At 44.4% G+C, this 15110-nt stretch overlaps 1 protein-coding gene across 18 annotated transcripts in view; it reads right to left on the reverse strand.

Annotated features, from left to right (window-relative positions):
* Tenm2 (teneurin transmembrane protein 2) overlaps window positions 1-15110 on the reverse strand; it is a 1239808-nt gene that overhangs the window by 422141 nt on the left and 802557 nt on the right. The window contains exons 1-2 of one of the 18 annotated variants that reach the window (XM_031353733.1): window positions 6890-7122; window positions 6255-6337 (exon numbers count right to left, since the gene is read on the reverse strand). The exons of 15 other annotated variants lie outside the window; for them this stretch is intronic. In XM_031353733.1, coding sequence (XP_031209593.1) covers window positions 6255-6270 — 16 coding nt within the window. In that variant the 5' untranslated portion in view covers window positions 6271-6337; window positions 6890-7122. Of the gene's footprint in view, window positions 1-6254; window positions 6338-6889; window positions 7137-15110 lie in introns of those variants that run through there. 2 more of the 18 variants (XM_031353728.1, XM_031353734.1) reach the window with 2 other exon arrangements.

A 15110-nucleotide genomic window follows, 5' to 3' on the forward strand; every position in this document is an offset into this window, starting at 1 on the left:
ATTTAGTACCCATAATACATTCTCTGTTCTGAATAGATGTTAATCACCACAGAATGACTGATTTGCCCGAGTGCGAGCTAAGCCATGCTCTAACTAGTAGCTAGTAACTTTTTAATTCAATATTGTTACTGAAACTGTTGATTAAAATCTAGTTGCAATAACAATTCCTTGCTCCCCTGCTGGCCCCACCCTCTGAGGACCCACAAGGGGCCCTAACAATTGGATATTTTGTTCTTGCTGAAGCCAAGGGCATTCATTTTGGGGGGTTGTATTACTAGTCAAGCTCTGCTTGGGAAAGGCCTGTATGTGCCTGTAATCCCAGAATGCTTTGGGTTTATTTGCTCTCTGGTGCAAGCAGTGACAAGGGGAAAGGTCACCATGGAGAAATGGAAGCTAAGCACAGAGCCCGCTTAACAGAAAGCAACAACCTCCCCAGTTTCTGTCTTAAAGACGGAGGGAGGAGGCTGAATCAGTCCTACCTTATGGGACGAGAGGAATCCGGTGTGTGTGTGTGTTGGGATTCCAGCACGCTCAACCAGTTTAGAGATTGTTTTGAAACTGCTCATGAAATTTGGATCCCAGGGGAGTGCTACCATTGAGTAGAGACAACAGAAGTAACTCTTGCAGGTACAGGACTCTTCAGACTTTACATCCATCATCTCAGTGAAGGCAGGATAAGTCTGTAGGGCACCGCATTGTTCCCTTTTACCCAAAGCTCAGAGAATGGACTCAGTGGACTTGGAGTCACACAGCAAGGAAGCAGCAGGGCTCCAGAAGTCTGTTCCTTATTTTAGGTCATGCTATAGTCAACTCTTCAGTGAACAGTCAGTCCATATGGGAAGGATTCTGAACTGGGTCATAAAATACATAACAAAGTATGATATGCCAGAAAAACGTATTGAAAATGAGTACCTAATCTGGCCTATTTGTGGCTTGAAGACTAGTGCAGATTGGCCTTCTTCCTGTCCGAGGGGAAACAAGTCTTGATACCCCAGTCTTCCTCTTAGAGAGAATGCTTCCAAGGACATCATTGTTTGGGGGTGGATGCCCCGAGTGCTGAGCTGTCCTGTATATATACAGTGAGATGCTATTGCATTTGTGGATAAAATCAAAGAGGTAGTAAGGAAGCTGGGATGTAATGGTGCATGCCTTTAATCCCAGCACTCAGGAGGCAGAGGAAGGAGGTTCTCTGAGTTCAAAACTACCCTGCTCTACAAAGTGAGTTCCAGCATAGCCAAGGCTACATAGAAAAACCCTGTCTCAAAAAAAAAAAAAAAAAAAAAAAAAAAAAAAAAAAACTAAACTAAACTATACTAAACCAAACCAAACCAAACTAAACTAAAGATGTAGTCAGAAGCTGGAGCTGACATGGTTGGGATGGAACCAGGGAACGATTAAGAACCATGCTCCATAGCCATTTAAGGCTCTTTTTTTTATTGTCTTGTGAAACTCTTCTTTCCCCACCCAAACTCTCTATGAAGATTGTTTTGGCCATGTTCCTGGCTCAGGGACTGTGTGTATTCCTCTCTCTCTCTCTCTCTCTCTCTCTCTCTCTTTCTGTGTGTGTGTGTGTGTGTGTGTGTGTGTGTGTGTATGACAGAGGGGGGGGAGGAAGAGGGGGAAGGAGGAAATGTTAACCTATTAGACACCGAATGCTATCCCTCATTCTCCAACCCATGCAGGTCCAGTTGTGGATTTCAGTTCCTCTCTGTACAAAGAAGATGAGTGTCTGATAGCTGAGATGTGAGTCTGAGAGCTGTATGCTTTGTAGCAATGAGTGGGTAATTACTGATACTCGGGTGACAGGTAAGGTTTTTTTTTTTTTACCTGTGTGCATGTGTGTGCACCATGTGCAGGTGCACACATGTACATGTATTTGTGTGAGTGGAGGTTAGAAAATAAGCGTAGATGCTACTCCTCAGAAGCCCTCAACCTTTTCTTTGAGACAGGGCCAGTCATTGAACTGGAACTTTGCCAAGTAGGAAGACCAACGGGCAGCCAACTCTAGGGATCTGCCTGTCTCTACCTCCTATCCTACTGTTGTCTGGATTATAAGCACAAGTCAGACAATACTCCCAGATTTTTGTGTTGACTCTGACGAATCTGAACTCAGGTCCACATGCTTTTGAGGCAAACATTTTCCTGACTGAGCAAACTGAGAGATATACTGGTTTTGTTTTATTCTCTCTCTGTCTCTCTGTCTCTCTGTCTCTATCTCTCTGTCTCTGTCTCTCTTTCTCTTACACACACACACACACACACACCACTAACTTTACTCTTACAGAGTATAGCTCTACCATTTGTTTTGCAGAGAAATTAGGCCACAGGTCATTCCTCCCCTTCCACCCAGGCAGTGATGACCCAACTGTCTCTCACTCCAGGCCAGTGACACCACTGTGGGGAAGCCTAGTTCTCCCACACTAGCTCGATATACCACTCAGGGAGTCTTGACAGGCTCAGAGGGCAGAGCCTGTAGGTGAATGCATGCATTTTTTCCACCACTCTAGCAGGAGGGGTAGCCCACAGTCCTCTCCACATGGGGCCAGAGAAGGTCTAAGTGTGCAGATGAGTCGAAGTGTGGAAGGTTAAAAGCAAAGTCAATGCAATATCATGTTCAAGCACCCCTACTCTCTCTACCATTCCATACAACCACCTGAGCAGGCTGGTCTCTCAAGATGTAGGAATAAAACCAGCCAGAAGCTTCTCAATTCAAGTGCCACAACTCTGCCACCACCATGTGACAAAAACTTAAATTGCAGATTCAAAAATTATAAAACAAAACCCTCCAGGATCACCCTTCCCCAATCCCCATGTCTTCCGTGGGCCACATACAAAAGCTATGGCATGTTCAATAATATGGGTCTCCAGTCTTCATCTACAGAGCAGTATTCCAACCTACAGAATTTTTGATGCAGAATCCAATTTTTATATTGTAGTCAAGGCTAGCCTTGAATTCAATTATATAGCCCAGGTTGACCTCAAACCATGAACTTCTTGCTTCAGCTTCCAGAGTGCTGGGATTACGAGCTTGAGCCACCATGCCTAGTTCATCCTGTGTATTTTGGATCTCACCTAAAGCAGCTTTTCCTCGTGGAAGAATTCAAATTCAGCTGTCCTTATAGGAATACAACCCCAGACGGAAACATCCCCCCAACCCCCGCCGCTTACTCCCCTCCCAATCAGTGCGCTTAGCATGAACTTCAGAAAATGTTCCTGCTGAGGCACTCTTCAGTAAAAGTGCTTTGGATGTACCTTAAGTCAGAGGAAGGGAGAGCAAAGCACCACCCTCAGGCCTCCTGCTGCCTCTGGGCACAGGTTGTAAGCCAGCAGCTCCCACCCCATGTTCTTCCACCTGCGCTGTGCCTACCCAGCAGCCCTGGACTCCATCTGGGATGTGCAGATGTGATTAGAGATAGTCAGCATATTTTCGAAGTGGTTGTGGAAATCACGGGTAGCTTTCCCATACCTACACTGCTCTGACATCCTCCGCTCTCTCTTTGCATTCTGCCTTGATCTACAGCCTGCGTAGACCTCCAGATTTGATGAAGACCCAGACTCGACGGCACAGAGAGCCATTCGCTGTGAGCTTTGCTCACTGTTCTAGTATGTCTTTTACCTTCTAGGGGCCAAGCACTGGCACATGCCCACTGGGTATTGAGCCTGGGAAGTGATTTCTACAGTTTCCATGGTACCTCCAGTCCACTTCTCCTGATGGTGACCTCTCTGACACTCCCTCTGACTTCTCTGGAAGGTCATGAAGCTCAGGCCCACACACCTATGGGATCTCTGTGGCCACAAGAGGTTTTCATTTCTCAGCCGAGGAAAGCACTTCATTGCCTTTCTGTTAACAAATCCTCCCCACTAGACTAGGAACAGCCTCCGAGTAGGACCACATCCCCACCATTTCTCGCAGAAGTGTGGCAGGATGCCAGGAGCATGGGGCATCCACAATAAAACAGGACTCCCGGTAACCTTTGGCTGCCTTTGTGATTCCTGATGCTCAGGATGGTGGTCATAGGGGAGGACACAAGAGCGTGTAAACATAGCAGGAACAACACTGGGGTGCACTTCACTGCGCCTGTAACAGTGTGGAAGCAGGGAAATGGCGCACAGACTTCTGCAGGTAACCTGGACAGTAGTAGGCTAGATATTGGGTACCCACCATCACGAGGATTTGCTCGGGATGGGTGTCAATGAATAGGAATGTTATAGCCCCCCTCAGACAACAACAGCAGCAACAACCAGGGCTCTCAGTGAGTCTTGGGTATTTATTCTTTCGGACGCAACATATAGAGGGTATAAACAAGTATTCGACATTTTAAGCATTTGGTTGAAAATAAAAACTTCATCTTTCTGCAAAATATGGAGGCAGAGGTGGGGGAATCTCTTTCTTCGCACTTTGAAAGGGTAACTTTCTATCACAAGCCAAAGGCAAGACGACACTCTCACCTCAGACCACATTTCCCATTAAGAAGACTATCTGGCAATCAGTGCGGGACAAAGGGCGGCATCCCGTCCATTGCTAAATAATCTCTATCAAATGGATACATTGACTTAACTTTTCCCCTTCAGATCTCCTCTAGCCTCCTTCACAGAGTTCATTATAAAACCCAAGTGGTTTAATGAAAAGTTTACTACCTAACAAATGGTGCCAACACCCGTTCTCGCCTTGTCCCGAAGACCCCAGTGCTCGCTTATTTTGTCAGAAACACAAAAAAGGAGAAATGCAATTGCATTTGTGCTGATGCTAAATGTTAATAGATTTGCCTAAATGCTTGCTAATAGCCCCCTAAAATTAGCTAGACTAGTAGTGCATGCCTAATGCCTTCTTGTTTTTGTTGGTTTACTTGCTTTGTGTTTTTCTTTCTTTTATCACAGGAAGGAAAATAAAGAGAAAAAAAGAGATTACAAGAGAGAGAGAGAGAGAGAGAGAGAGAGAGAGAGAGAGAGAGAGAATGAAGAGGTTTTTAAGCTACAAGACACTGTCAGTGTCACATGTGAATTCAGGAGGAAGAGCATATATTCTGAAACTATCCCACAGTCTGACACTCTGTCATGAAGGTGACGAATCCTGGTGCTCTAATGTTTCATTAAATTAAACATGAAATGTTTAATGTTTTGTTAAATTAAACATGAAGCTGTGACTTTGGACCCGAGAAGCACAGGCTTCCATCAATTCTCCCCATTCCTTCAGGTCACTTTTTAGGTTATAAAAATGGAGGTTTGTTTATTACTCTGCAGTTAAAAGATACTTTCCTTTGCTCATACCCACAAATATGAACCTCTAAGCAACACAATTCAGGGAGGTTTGAAAACATGTCTACACCTAGTCCTACTGAAAACAGCTTGCAGACAGCCCCTTCACTAAGCCTGTCTTGTTCCCTTTCAAATATTTGCAACTGTTGCTGAGAGGTTTCTCAAGAACAGAGGTGCGCACACTTTAGTGAGATCTGAAGCCCATTTTTCAGATAGGCACACTCATTCGCAGGAAGAGGACTGCTAGCTGAAAACTGTATGAACTAAGAAGACCAAATCTCGCCCAGTTTAAAGCCTTCCTGAGTCCTTCCTTACTCAGGAAGATAGACAGTGGCAAGGAAAATTAAAACCAAATCAAAGCAAGGTCGGACTTGGGCGAACATCTGCAAAGGGCTTGGGCAATGTAGGAATGAAAGTTATGGCAGAAGCACTGAAAGCAGCAGAAACACCGAGCCTGCACCAGAGCTCACACACACACAAAGAAAACGTACTCCTTTTTCGTCAGCACAGTGACATTGTTACCAGTGCTTTGTAGAGTTCTCAGTAACCTGTCCAAATACTCCTTTACAAAATACATTTTGGTGATGCTTTTTAAGTGAAAACAACATCAGCAACTGTGTAGCAAATCAAAATGGAAAGATAGCTCTGCCCTCAAATGAAACTGGCAGATCACATATATATGTATGTATATAAATATATTTTTTCCGTGTGAATTTTAGTGGGTCATTAAAACAAATAAATAAAGTCCCATAATTATCACAGCACTGACAGCTAGGAGACGACGGACCATCCATCCCTTTCCCCAAAGGACAACTTATTCAAAGTGTCCAGTGCTCAAGCTCTTCAGTGGTGAACCCATGCTTCTCCACGGACGCACCGGCTCCCAGAACTGCTCCAAAGCTTTCCGATAGGTCCCAGTTTGATAGGTACGCTTTGCCTGGTGAGAATCCTCTCCCAAACTAGTTACCCAAACCAGTAGGAATATAATTGACACTTACCATTCTGAAGCTTCATGTCTGTGAGGCAAACTAAATAAATTAAACGGATCCTGCTTTAATCTTCTCTTTTAGACCCCAAATGCCTTAATCAAAAGGAAAACAAAACAGAACAAAACAAATGTTCCCTGAGGTCCTTTTTTTTTAAACCACCAGAGCATAAGCAAAGAAATCTCTATCTTTTAAATGGAATACCCAAAGCCTATCTCTTAACTCCACAAAAAGAGTGGTGTCTGCTTCAGACATCCTCTTAGACTATCTTCTCACTCCCTAGCTCTGCCTTTGTGTCCACCTGTGATGTGTAACCGGGACTATGCATAAGTTACAGTTTGAATCAAAATTAGGATGATGCTTCAATCGCATATTTGGCTTGGCACAACTACTGTAAAAATTCCACGTAAAAGCACATTTGATCCCCTCCTGCAGATGCACAGAGGCGTTTGTGGTCCCTCATACTATCCCCAACGCATACTTCGCCTGTAATGCGCTTAAGCTGCAGGACTTCATTTGGGGTTAGCCGTCCCACAAAGCTCATTTGCTCTTACCATTAAGGCAAGCGACTCTAAAAGGCTAGCATGATGCTTTTAACTATGTTTGAGAGGCCAGTCAGATCTTGTTAGCAACAGCTGCACACTTACCAGGCTCCCAGGGCCTTGACAGAGTTGTCCCAGTCCTTCTGGGATTGGGAACATGAAATGAAATCAACCAATCGTTAGCTGAGACCACACATGCACACTGCACCAGATTCTCATCCTCCAAATAAAAAAAAAAAAAAAAGGAAGGAAGAAGGAAAAAAAAAAAGCAAGCAAGACAGCCTCCTCCAAAGTTCCTCGTCTGTTGGCCTCTCCCTGGCAGATACAGCTTGCCAAGGTCCTGGCTGCACTTTCAAAAGTACTACTCCATAAAAGGATTTTAAAGGCTGTGCCGGGAGCCGGGCGTTTCAGCTCCCACTTTGGCTTCTTCTCTATCAGCATTCCTCGGCAAGCCTGCACAAAGCGGGGTACGCTACATTATTTATGTCAGCTTTAGGCACTGGAAAACACACACTGGCATCCTGATTACTAAGAATCCTCGTGGATACAATTAAATTGTTCCCATATATATTCCCCCCCCCCCATCCCTTCCCTGATTCAACCTCTTTCAGAGCAAACAAAAAGCACTTTGAGACGTGTCCCAACTCATCTATTAGGAGTCAAGAGAACGCTGAAATATGGCCACTACGGCAGGCAGACGAGTGTGGTGGGGGGGAAAGGTTATGATCATGGCGTGAGCAGAAGACACTCCTGAGAGAAAAGGGCAGGTGATGGTGAGGTGAAGCCTTCTTCAAGTGGCCTCCCAGGGTTAGGAGCAGGGACATAGGGATGCAATGTAAAGGCACTACAAAAAGCATTCCAACGAATTCATGGAAGATTGATCTAGAATGGGCTGTTAAGGGGAGTCAGGGATACTGACAACACAACTAGCCTTCCAAGCTGGATGAAGAGCAATCACGCTCACTCAACAAAAGCTCCTTGGTGCCCCATTGAAGTCATAGTCCTAGACAGGAAGACCAGAGATTTGGCCAAGTAGAGAAATGATTCAGTCCCCATGTCTCCTCTTCAGGAAAATGAACAATTCCCTTCTTGTGACAGCTCAATCCTGCATCATGGGCTAGCTCGGTATACCAGCCACAGGCAAAATGAACTCCACACTGGCGTGACAAAGGCAGTGTGGTGGCAGGAACTTCCTCCTTTAGAGGGGTGGTGACACAAGCAATGAAATTCCCCCTCCCCCTCCCATGTCTAGCTGGACAGTCCCTGGTTGGGGGACAGAGGTGACTTCACTTTGCAAAAGCCACAGGCACTGCTTACTGAAACAACCATTGGCAGGACCTCACAGTTAAGTTGGCTCATCTAAGCAAGAAGTCAGCTTGGGGAGAGTCGGTTGTCTCATCCAAAACCATGAGAAGGGAAGAGAAACTTGCCTGTCTCCAAGGCTTCCCTTTGAACGTTGATTCCTATGATTGATTCCTATGATATATATGATTGCCACTTCTGATGACCTATTCCTTTCCAAATCAGCTATCTTGGGTAGAAAGTTGTCTTGAAATGGAAGTAATGGCCAGAGGACAGAGCAGGGGTCAATGGAGCAAGCTCAGACCGGCAAGCCCAGCTTTGATGCACACATTAGCAAAGCAGTGGGAAATATGTTCCTGAGCAGGAGGCAGCAGGGTTCCCTTAACAATAAGCATATGGAAGGCAGCCTCACAGGAAAAGCATACACCATGCCCATCCCCACAGCAGGCACAAAACAACCAGATACTCAGAGATCAGATCAGCAGAGGAATGAAGGATGCAAATTTCCCTGAAGATGGCTCCCAGCAATATGTTGGAATGGATGTTCCAGCCTACTTGCCTTTCCTTAAGTGGAGCCTTGGCTACACATGGGTACAACTGTTTTCTTAGCTTGGAGAAGTTGCTCTCATCATCTCTAAAACACCAACCATGTTGTAATTTTTCTTGATTAAGCACCAGAAGCAAGTAACTAGAGCAATAAGGACTAAGGCAGTTCCTTAGGAACAAGATTATTCCACAGGATTATTTATTTCTTTAATAACTAAGTCATAATTAACTTTAAAGCTAACCCCAGGCTAAAATTCATGGCAGGGGTCCCCAGAGGACCTATCTACTGCCCTCAAGTGCTGCAATATCAGAAGGCCTAAGATCTGCCAGGTAGCTACTAACTCTGCTTTCTTTGACAAGCTGTCCATCCTCCTTGCACCTCAGTTTTCTCATCTGGAATACTTATTTATTAATGAGTGTGTGCTCTTACACGCATGTAGCACAGTGCACAAATGGGCCAAGGACAATGTGTGGGTGAGTACCAGCCCTTTCCTCCCAGTCTAGGGATCAAACTGCGGCCTGAAGGCTTGACAGCAAGCATTTTTACCTGACTGTGTTCATAGGCTTTTGAGAATTTGGCGAGAAAACGAAATACTTTGCTACGACTCTGGCACCTGTGAGCCCAAATAACCCTCCAAGCACCATCATTCGCCTACAGTAGTAAACCTTCAGATGAGACCTCAGATGAGAGATCTCAGTCAGCACTAAGGAGGAAATACAGGCAGGAAGAATCAAGACATGGGTTATGCAACAAGCATTTTCTGACAGGGAGATTACACGCTTTCAAAAACAACTGGATAGCTTTCTGTTGATGAAAACGTAAGCTCAACTAATTTTGGAGCTTTGATATCCAGAACAAGCCAGCTCTCTTCTTGACATGGGAACATAAAAGTGACCAGGAATCCCATCTTCTGGAACCTTCTTCCTCACCTGTATACCCATTCCACAAACTGTAGAGAAGCAAAACTCAGACTTTCCTATCTGAAGGAAAACTAACACAAAGAAGGAAAAAGATGGCTAGACAGAAGAGACTCAGTCATTTCCATGCCATTAGCACAGGTCTCTACTAGCTCTGCTGTCTCCTACAAGGCTTGGGGAGCAACCAGGAAGATTTCCAGTCTGATTCTCCTATCGCTGCCCAGCAAATCCTTCTGTTCAGCTCAGTATCTCCCATTAAATAGTACGTTCATGTGACCAGTACTTGTTTTCCTGCAAAACATAATTTTTAAAGAGAATGTTGCTTTGTTTTTCTTTAGAGTACACATCTGATGGAGCCAAAGCTACCCTGGAACTCACTATGTAGTCTAGGCTGGCCTCAAACTCATGACTTTTGCACCTCTGCCACTTGAGTACTAAGATTACATGTATATACAACTATGCCTGGCTCAATTTCTGATTTCATAAAGTTTTCCATAAACGACAGTCTATAGTGTATGTTACATAATTCATCTATCTATCTGCCTATTTATCATCTACCTTTTTTTTTCTTGTTTGCTTTAACATATTAATGTCTGCACCACTGGGGAATCAATCCTATGGCCCCACATATTCTAGGCAAACCTTCTGCCACTGAGCTGTACTCCAACCCAGCATCCATAAATTATTAACATCTCTGAAGAATGCAAAGCGCTTCATTGAGGTGTCTCTTCACTATTGTGAGAGTTAGCAGGTAACCGCACCCTCTGCTGGAGAAACAAACATAAGAGGTCTTGAATACATAGCTAGATGAGGTGCTAATCACTTTGTGCTTATGTAAACAAAGGCCATCAATATTGCAAATCTTCACAGGAGCACACCCACAGCATCTTCCCAGCCAGGAAATACCTGACTATTTTCTACCTCTGAACACCTGAACTGCCTAAATGTTAAGAGCCATTCCTTTGGAGAGGGGGTGGGTTAAGCAGCTCCTCCTTTCTCACCCCTTGTCAAGATGCTTGAACCAAAAATGTGGTCTGTTGCATCATCTGCCGAAGCTATTTCTCCAGTTGAAACATGAATTGCTAGACCTTCCAAAACACATCAGCCAGATCAAGTTGTAACATGGTCCTGCTTTATTTACTCCACAGATCACAGCTAATTGCTTTCTAATACGACTCATGATTTTGCTCCATTAAGCTAACATTTCCCTTATTTTCCCCTTATTTAGGAGGTACGACCGTGGAGTTGTATCCCAAATCAGTCAGCATTAAGTGGAGCATTTCTTCACTCACAGACTGTACTTCATCAGAGGGTGATTCTAATTTCCTGGGGACATCTGAAGCTTTATCATGTACATGCTTATAACAGATGTCATAGTCCTAACACACAGACCTTTCTCTGTCTCTGGAAATTTACAAGAACACATTCTTAGTGGTCTTTAAAATCTGTTTTGTTTTGTTTTCTTTTTCTGCATGGGAGCTCAGTCTCAATCGTTAATTATGACTGTTGTTAAATATGTACAACTGAGGCGCAGGTGTTATCCGTGGCAGCAGAGGGGAAGGCCTTGTCATTGCCTCCAGCACAGCTAGAAAATGCTTGGGGCACCTAGTTCCTGTTTCCTTAAAGACAGAACAGTCCCCAAAGACAGTCTTCAAATTGGTGGCTTTAAAAAAAATTAAGATGACAGAAAGATTGAGAAGCAAGATAATCCTCCTCTGAATAGCTTCCTTAAATGAAGCAAATGGAAAGCAGGCATCGTTATGCCCCGAAGTTCAAGGTAAGCTGTTTAAAGGAAGGACTCAGAGCACCTCCCTTGTCCATACAAGCTGTCTCCAGAGTGTGGTTGATTCTGTAATATTCTGCATTGCGGCTGGGCAAGAAAGCAAAGGACTCTTGGTAGAGAGTCCAAAGAGAGGCTCTAGGGGTGGGGTAGACTCCGGCTTCACACTTTCCATGATGCACTCCCCCTCTCCCCACTCCAGAGAAGCTGTCTTCTTTCAACCTTCTCTTAATTCTTTGTGACAACAGTGGCTCTGTCATCATGTGCCAGAATGAGTCATCTGGGAAGGAATGGTTTCCCCGTGGCTTTAAGAGCTAATTTCCAATTCTATCTCTCTGAGGCACTTTACATGAAAGTTATAAAAAAATATTGGACCTAGAGAGATGTCTCAGTGGTTAAGAGTACTGGCTGCTCTTCCAGAGGACTAGGGTTCAATTCCCAGCACCCGCATGGCAGCTGGCCACCATCTGTAACTCTAGTCCCTGGGGTTCTGATGCCCCCTTCAGGCCTCTGAGGACATCCAGTATGCACAAATAGAGGCAGGCAAAACACCCATACACATAAAGTAATTTAAAAAAAATAGTCCCAATGGGGACTTATATTCTTCTTTAGTTCAAACCTCTCATAGTATTGATGAAGTTGGTCAATAAACAAAAGCAAGGGGTCCCCTGATATCACAGTGAGGCTAGGAAGAGGAATTATGTAGAAATTTCTTTCTCCATATGCATCCTTTTTTTTTTCTATCACTTCGACTGTTTTGACGCTGACCATTCCTCTACATTTCCATTCTTTGTCCATGAAAGTAGATCACAGTCCATCCTTGACAACTTATAGTCGTCAGGAAGACATATAAGTCTGGGCACTATACCACAGAAGGTTTTGGAGGAGTGGCGGACCTGTTATGAGCAGAGCTGGAGCTGCAAAAGAGGCACCCCCAGAGGAGTCCACATTGGTTCTGAGTTGGGAAGACTGACTAGAAAGAATGAAGAGAGATCAGGTCCACACCTGTTAGCTGAGGGTCCCTGTTCCTCCTCAGTACTGGGAGGTGAACAGTGTGTCAGCTCACTTTGCTCTTTGAACGTTTGTCTTCTTATGTCACTCTGGGACTATACTCAAGACAGAAACAGGGGTCTTTTTATCACCTTCCATCATGGGTGCATACATATCACAAGATACATCCAAACTCCTCCCTCGAAGAGTCCCACCCAATTGTTGGGGAAATCCCCCATGAGAAGCATGTCCTCTGAGAGGCCTGCAAACAACTTTTCTGCCACATCTCTGAAGGAGGCACCGCAGTAGTGTGGAAATTCCCTCCTTAAAGAATGATGAGAACAGGACTCCAGTGCTCACAGAATGTGTGCAGGGCCCGTGGGGAATCCACGGCTGTTGACATCTGCAGGCAGCCATATTGGGGAGACAGCTTTACACCTGTCAGCACCAGCGGCCAGGCAGGGCTGCCTCTGACCCCTCTCTGCTCTCTGGATAGGTAGGAGATCAGCATTTCCAAAGCGTTAGTCACTTTCCACCACCTTTGCTGCTCCAGCTAATCTGTCCTGCCTCTGCTGAAGCTGCATTTCCATATTAATATCTGTTCTTTTACTTAACTTTTTATCAACAGGACTTAATGCTTCCCAGATTAGTCTCATGATAGCTAATCATATCAACAAAATTACAACTGTGCCGGTTATATATAACTATATATAAACATCTCTATGTGTGTATCTATACTTTTCCCAATATGAATAATAAATGCTATAAATTTAATGGACATTGAGGCATGGGACTCTAAAGAAAGTCTCATGTGCTTTTCCACACATTGGTATCCATTGATACATGTGTTAGAAACATTATTCTGGATGAAATATCATCATTTATTTTCTTTCCCACATTAAAAATATGACAGTATTACTTTGTGCCTTTCCCCCTTCAGAATGCTGTGCCTCCAAGCAAACTATCACCAGGAGAAGAAATACTTTAAAAATGAAGTTTTCATTATGTCCTATAGCCAAGCTAGAAAGCCCAGAGAAGATCCCCACGCTGCTTTTCATCCCGGGGACCAATGCTTGAATGTGTTAAAATGCTATTTATTTTCTAACGGGCAACTCGGGCTTGGCACCGTGTAAACCCAGTGTTTGCCAAGATTCCCTTGGGGACAAAGGGAAAATCGTCTGTATAGATCAAATGTGTATTAGCTGCATTAGCGATTGGTCCCCGGAGACTGATAAAGACCTTTTTAGACAGATTTCACTGAGCAGCTCTTTCGAGAATTCATTGAATTAGACTTGGGTATCACAGGTTTGGGACTTTCTTCAGGTCCTAAGCATCAGAGGAAGAGAGCACAGGATTTGAAGGCTGGATGAGAACCGCTACCTTTCATCATGGATGAGTCTCAATACCAAGCCCATGCTCAGCTCCCCATCAATATTTCATGTTCTCGGAGTCATAAGAAAACACATCTGTTGCCTTCCTGCATCGTAATGTGTGGGATGGAGCAAAGATTATTACAGAGCAGGTTTGGGAATTTAAAAATTCATCACCTTCTCAATTTAGAAAGCTGGTATGTGGTTAGGACTCATGAAGGCTCAACAAGCTTGAAATGACCAAGGGGCCAGGCCTTGTTCCTGAGAAATCTGTGATGTGCGGGAAATCAGATGCAGTGGGAGGTGGGAGGTGGTCAGCAGACTGAGGTGGAAGGTGAAGGCCACGAGTCCCTGGTGTACTCTACACAGAAGGTTTGCTGTGATGTATGTGTGTGTGTGTGTGTGTGTGTGTGTGTGTGTGTGTGTGTGACAGAGAAAGAGAGAGAGAGAGAGAGAGAGAGAGAGAGAGAGAGAGAGAGAGAGAGAGAGAGAGAGAGAAAGAGAGAGAGAACATGCTAGCCATATTTTTACCAACTGGGCTTCTCTTCCTACTGTACTGTACACAAGGGGCCAGTGTTCTTTCTACAAGATCTCCAGGTCTTGGTGCTCAGCTCTGGTTCACAAGCATTTGCAGTCATGTTTCCAAAGCTCTCTAGCAAAGCCATTCTCAGACCCAGAATATTCCTTTTCCCATGGAAAATGTTCCAAACAGTTAACCTTGGTTGACTAACATTTTCTACTATTGTTGCTTACATTTAAGAAACACGTGATTTTGCAACATTACCCACAAAACAGCATGCAAAACATTGTATTCCCAGCATCTGTGTAACAGAAGCATGAAGGAGTTTCACATGCAGCAAGACGTTGAAGCAGGAGATGGGTATAAGTGATAGATAATCTTACCACAGTACCCCCATAGTTCATCTGTTTGCAACGACGAACCTCACTGGAAAGAATCTCAGGGATTTGGCCACCAATCCATGTGGGGGCCATAGCATTATCATTTCTAGACACATTGCTTCTCCTCTAGGCCCTCCCCCTTCACAGACTTTTTCATTTGCCTTGTCTCTTGGTCATATTGCTTAGCCATTAAGGGCAGGTGGCGCTTAGAAAGGTAGATGTCCTTGTCCAGTAAGTAGACAGCACACATTCCCTTAGACTTGAGGGACATAGCTAGGCTTCAATGGTAGCGTCAACAGGCTTGCCACCTAGTATCCCTGCCACAGACACAGAAAGATGCTAGCTGGACTTGCTTAGGGTGCAGCTTAGACAATCGGGATCTTTCTAAGAAACCTTGAGACTGATAAAGAGGCTTTAAGCTTTCGCGAATAACATTTACCAACGAATAAAGAACTCATTATATTTCCTATTCTAAGGCAACCACATAGAAGGTCAGGATATCTGACGTCTGAGAGTTCAA

Source organism: Mastomys coucha, unplaced genomic scaffold (assembly GCF_008632895.1).
Source record: "Mastomys coucha isolate ucsf_1 unplaced genomic scaffold, UCSF_Mcou_1 pScaffold5, whole genome shotgun sequence".
In the NCBI taxonomy this organism is placed as follows: Eukaryota; Metazoa; Chordata; class Mammalia; order Rodentia; family Muridae; genus Mastomys; species Mastomys coucha.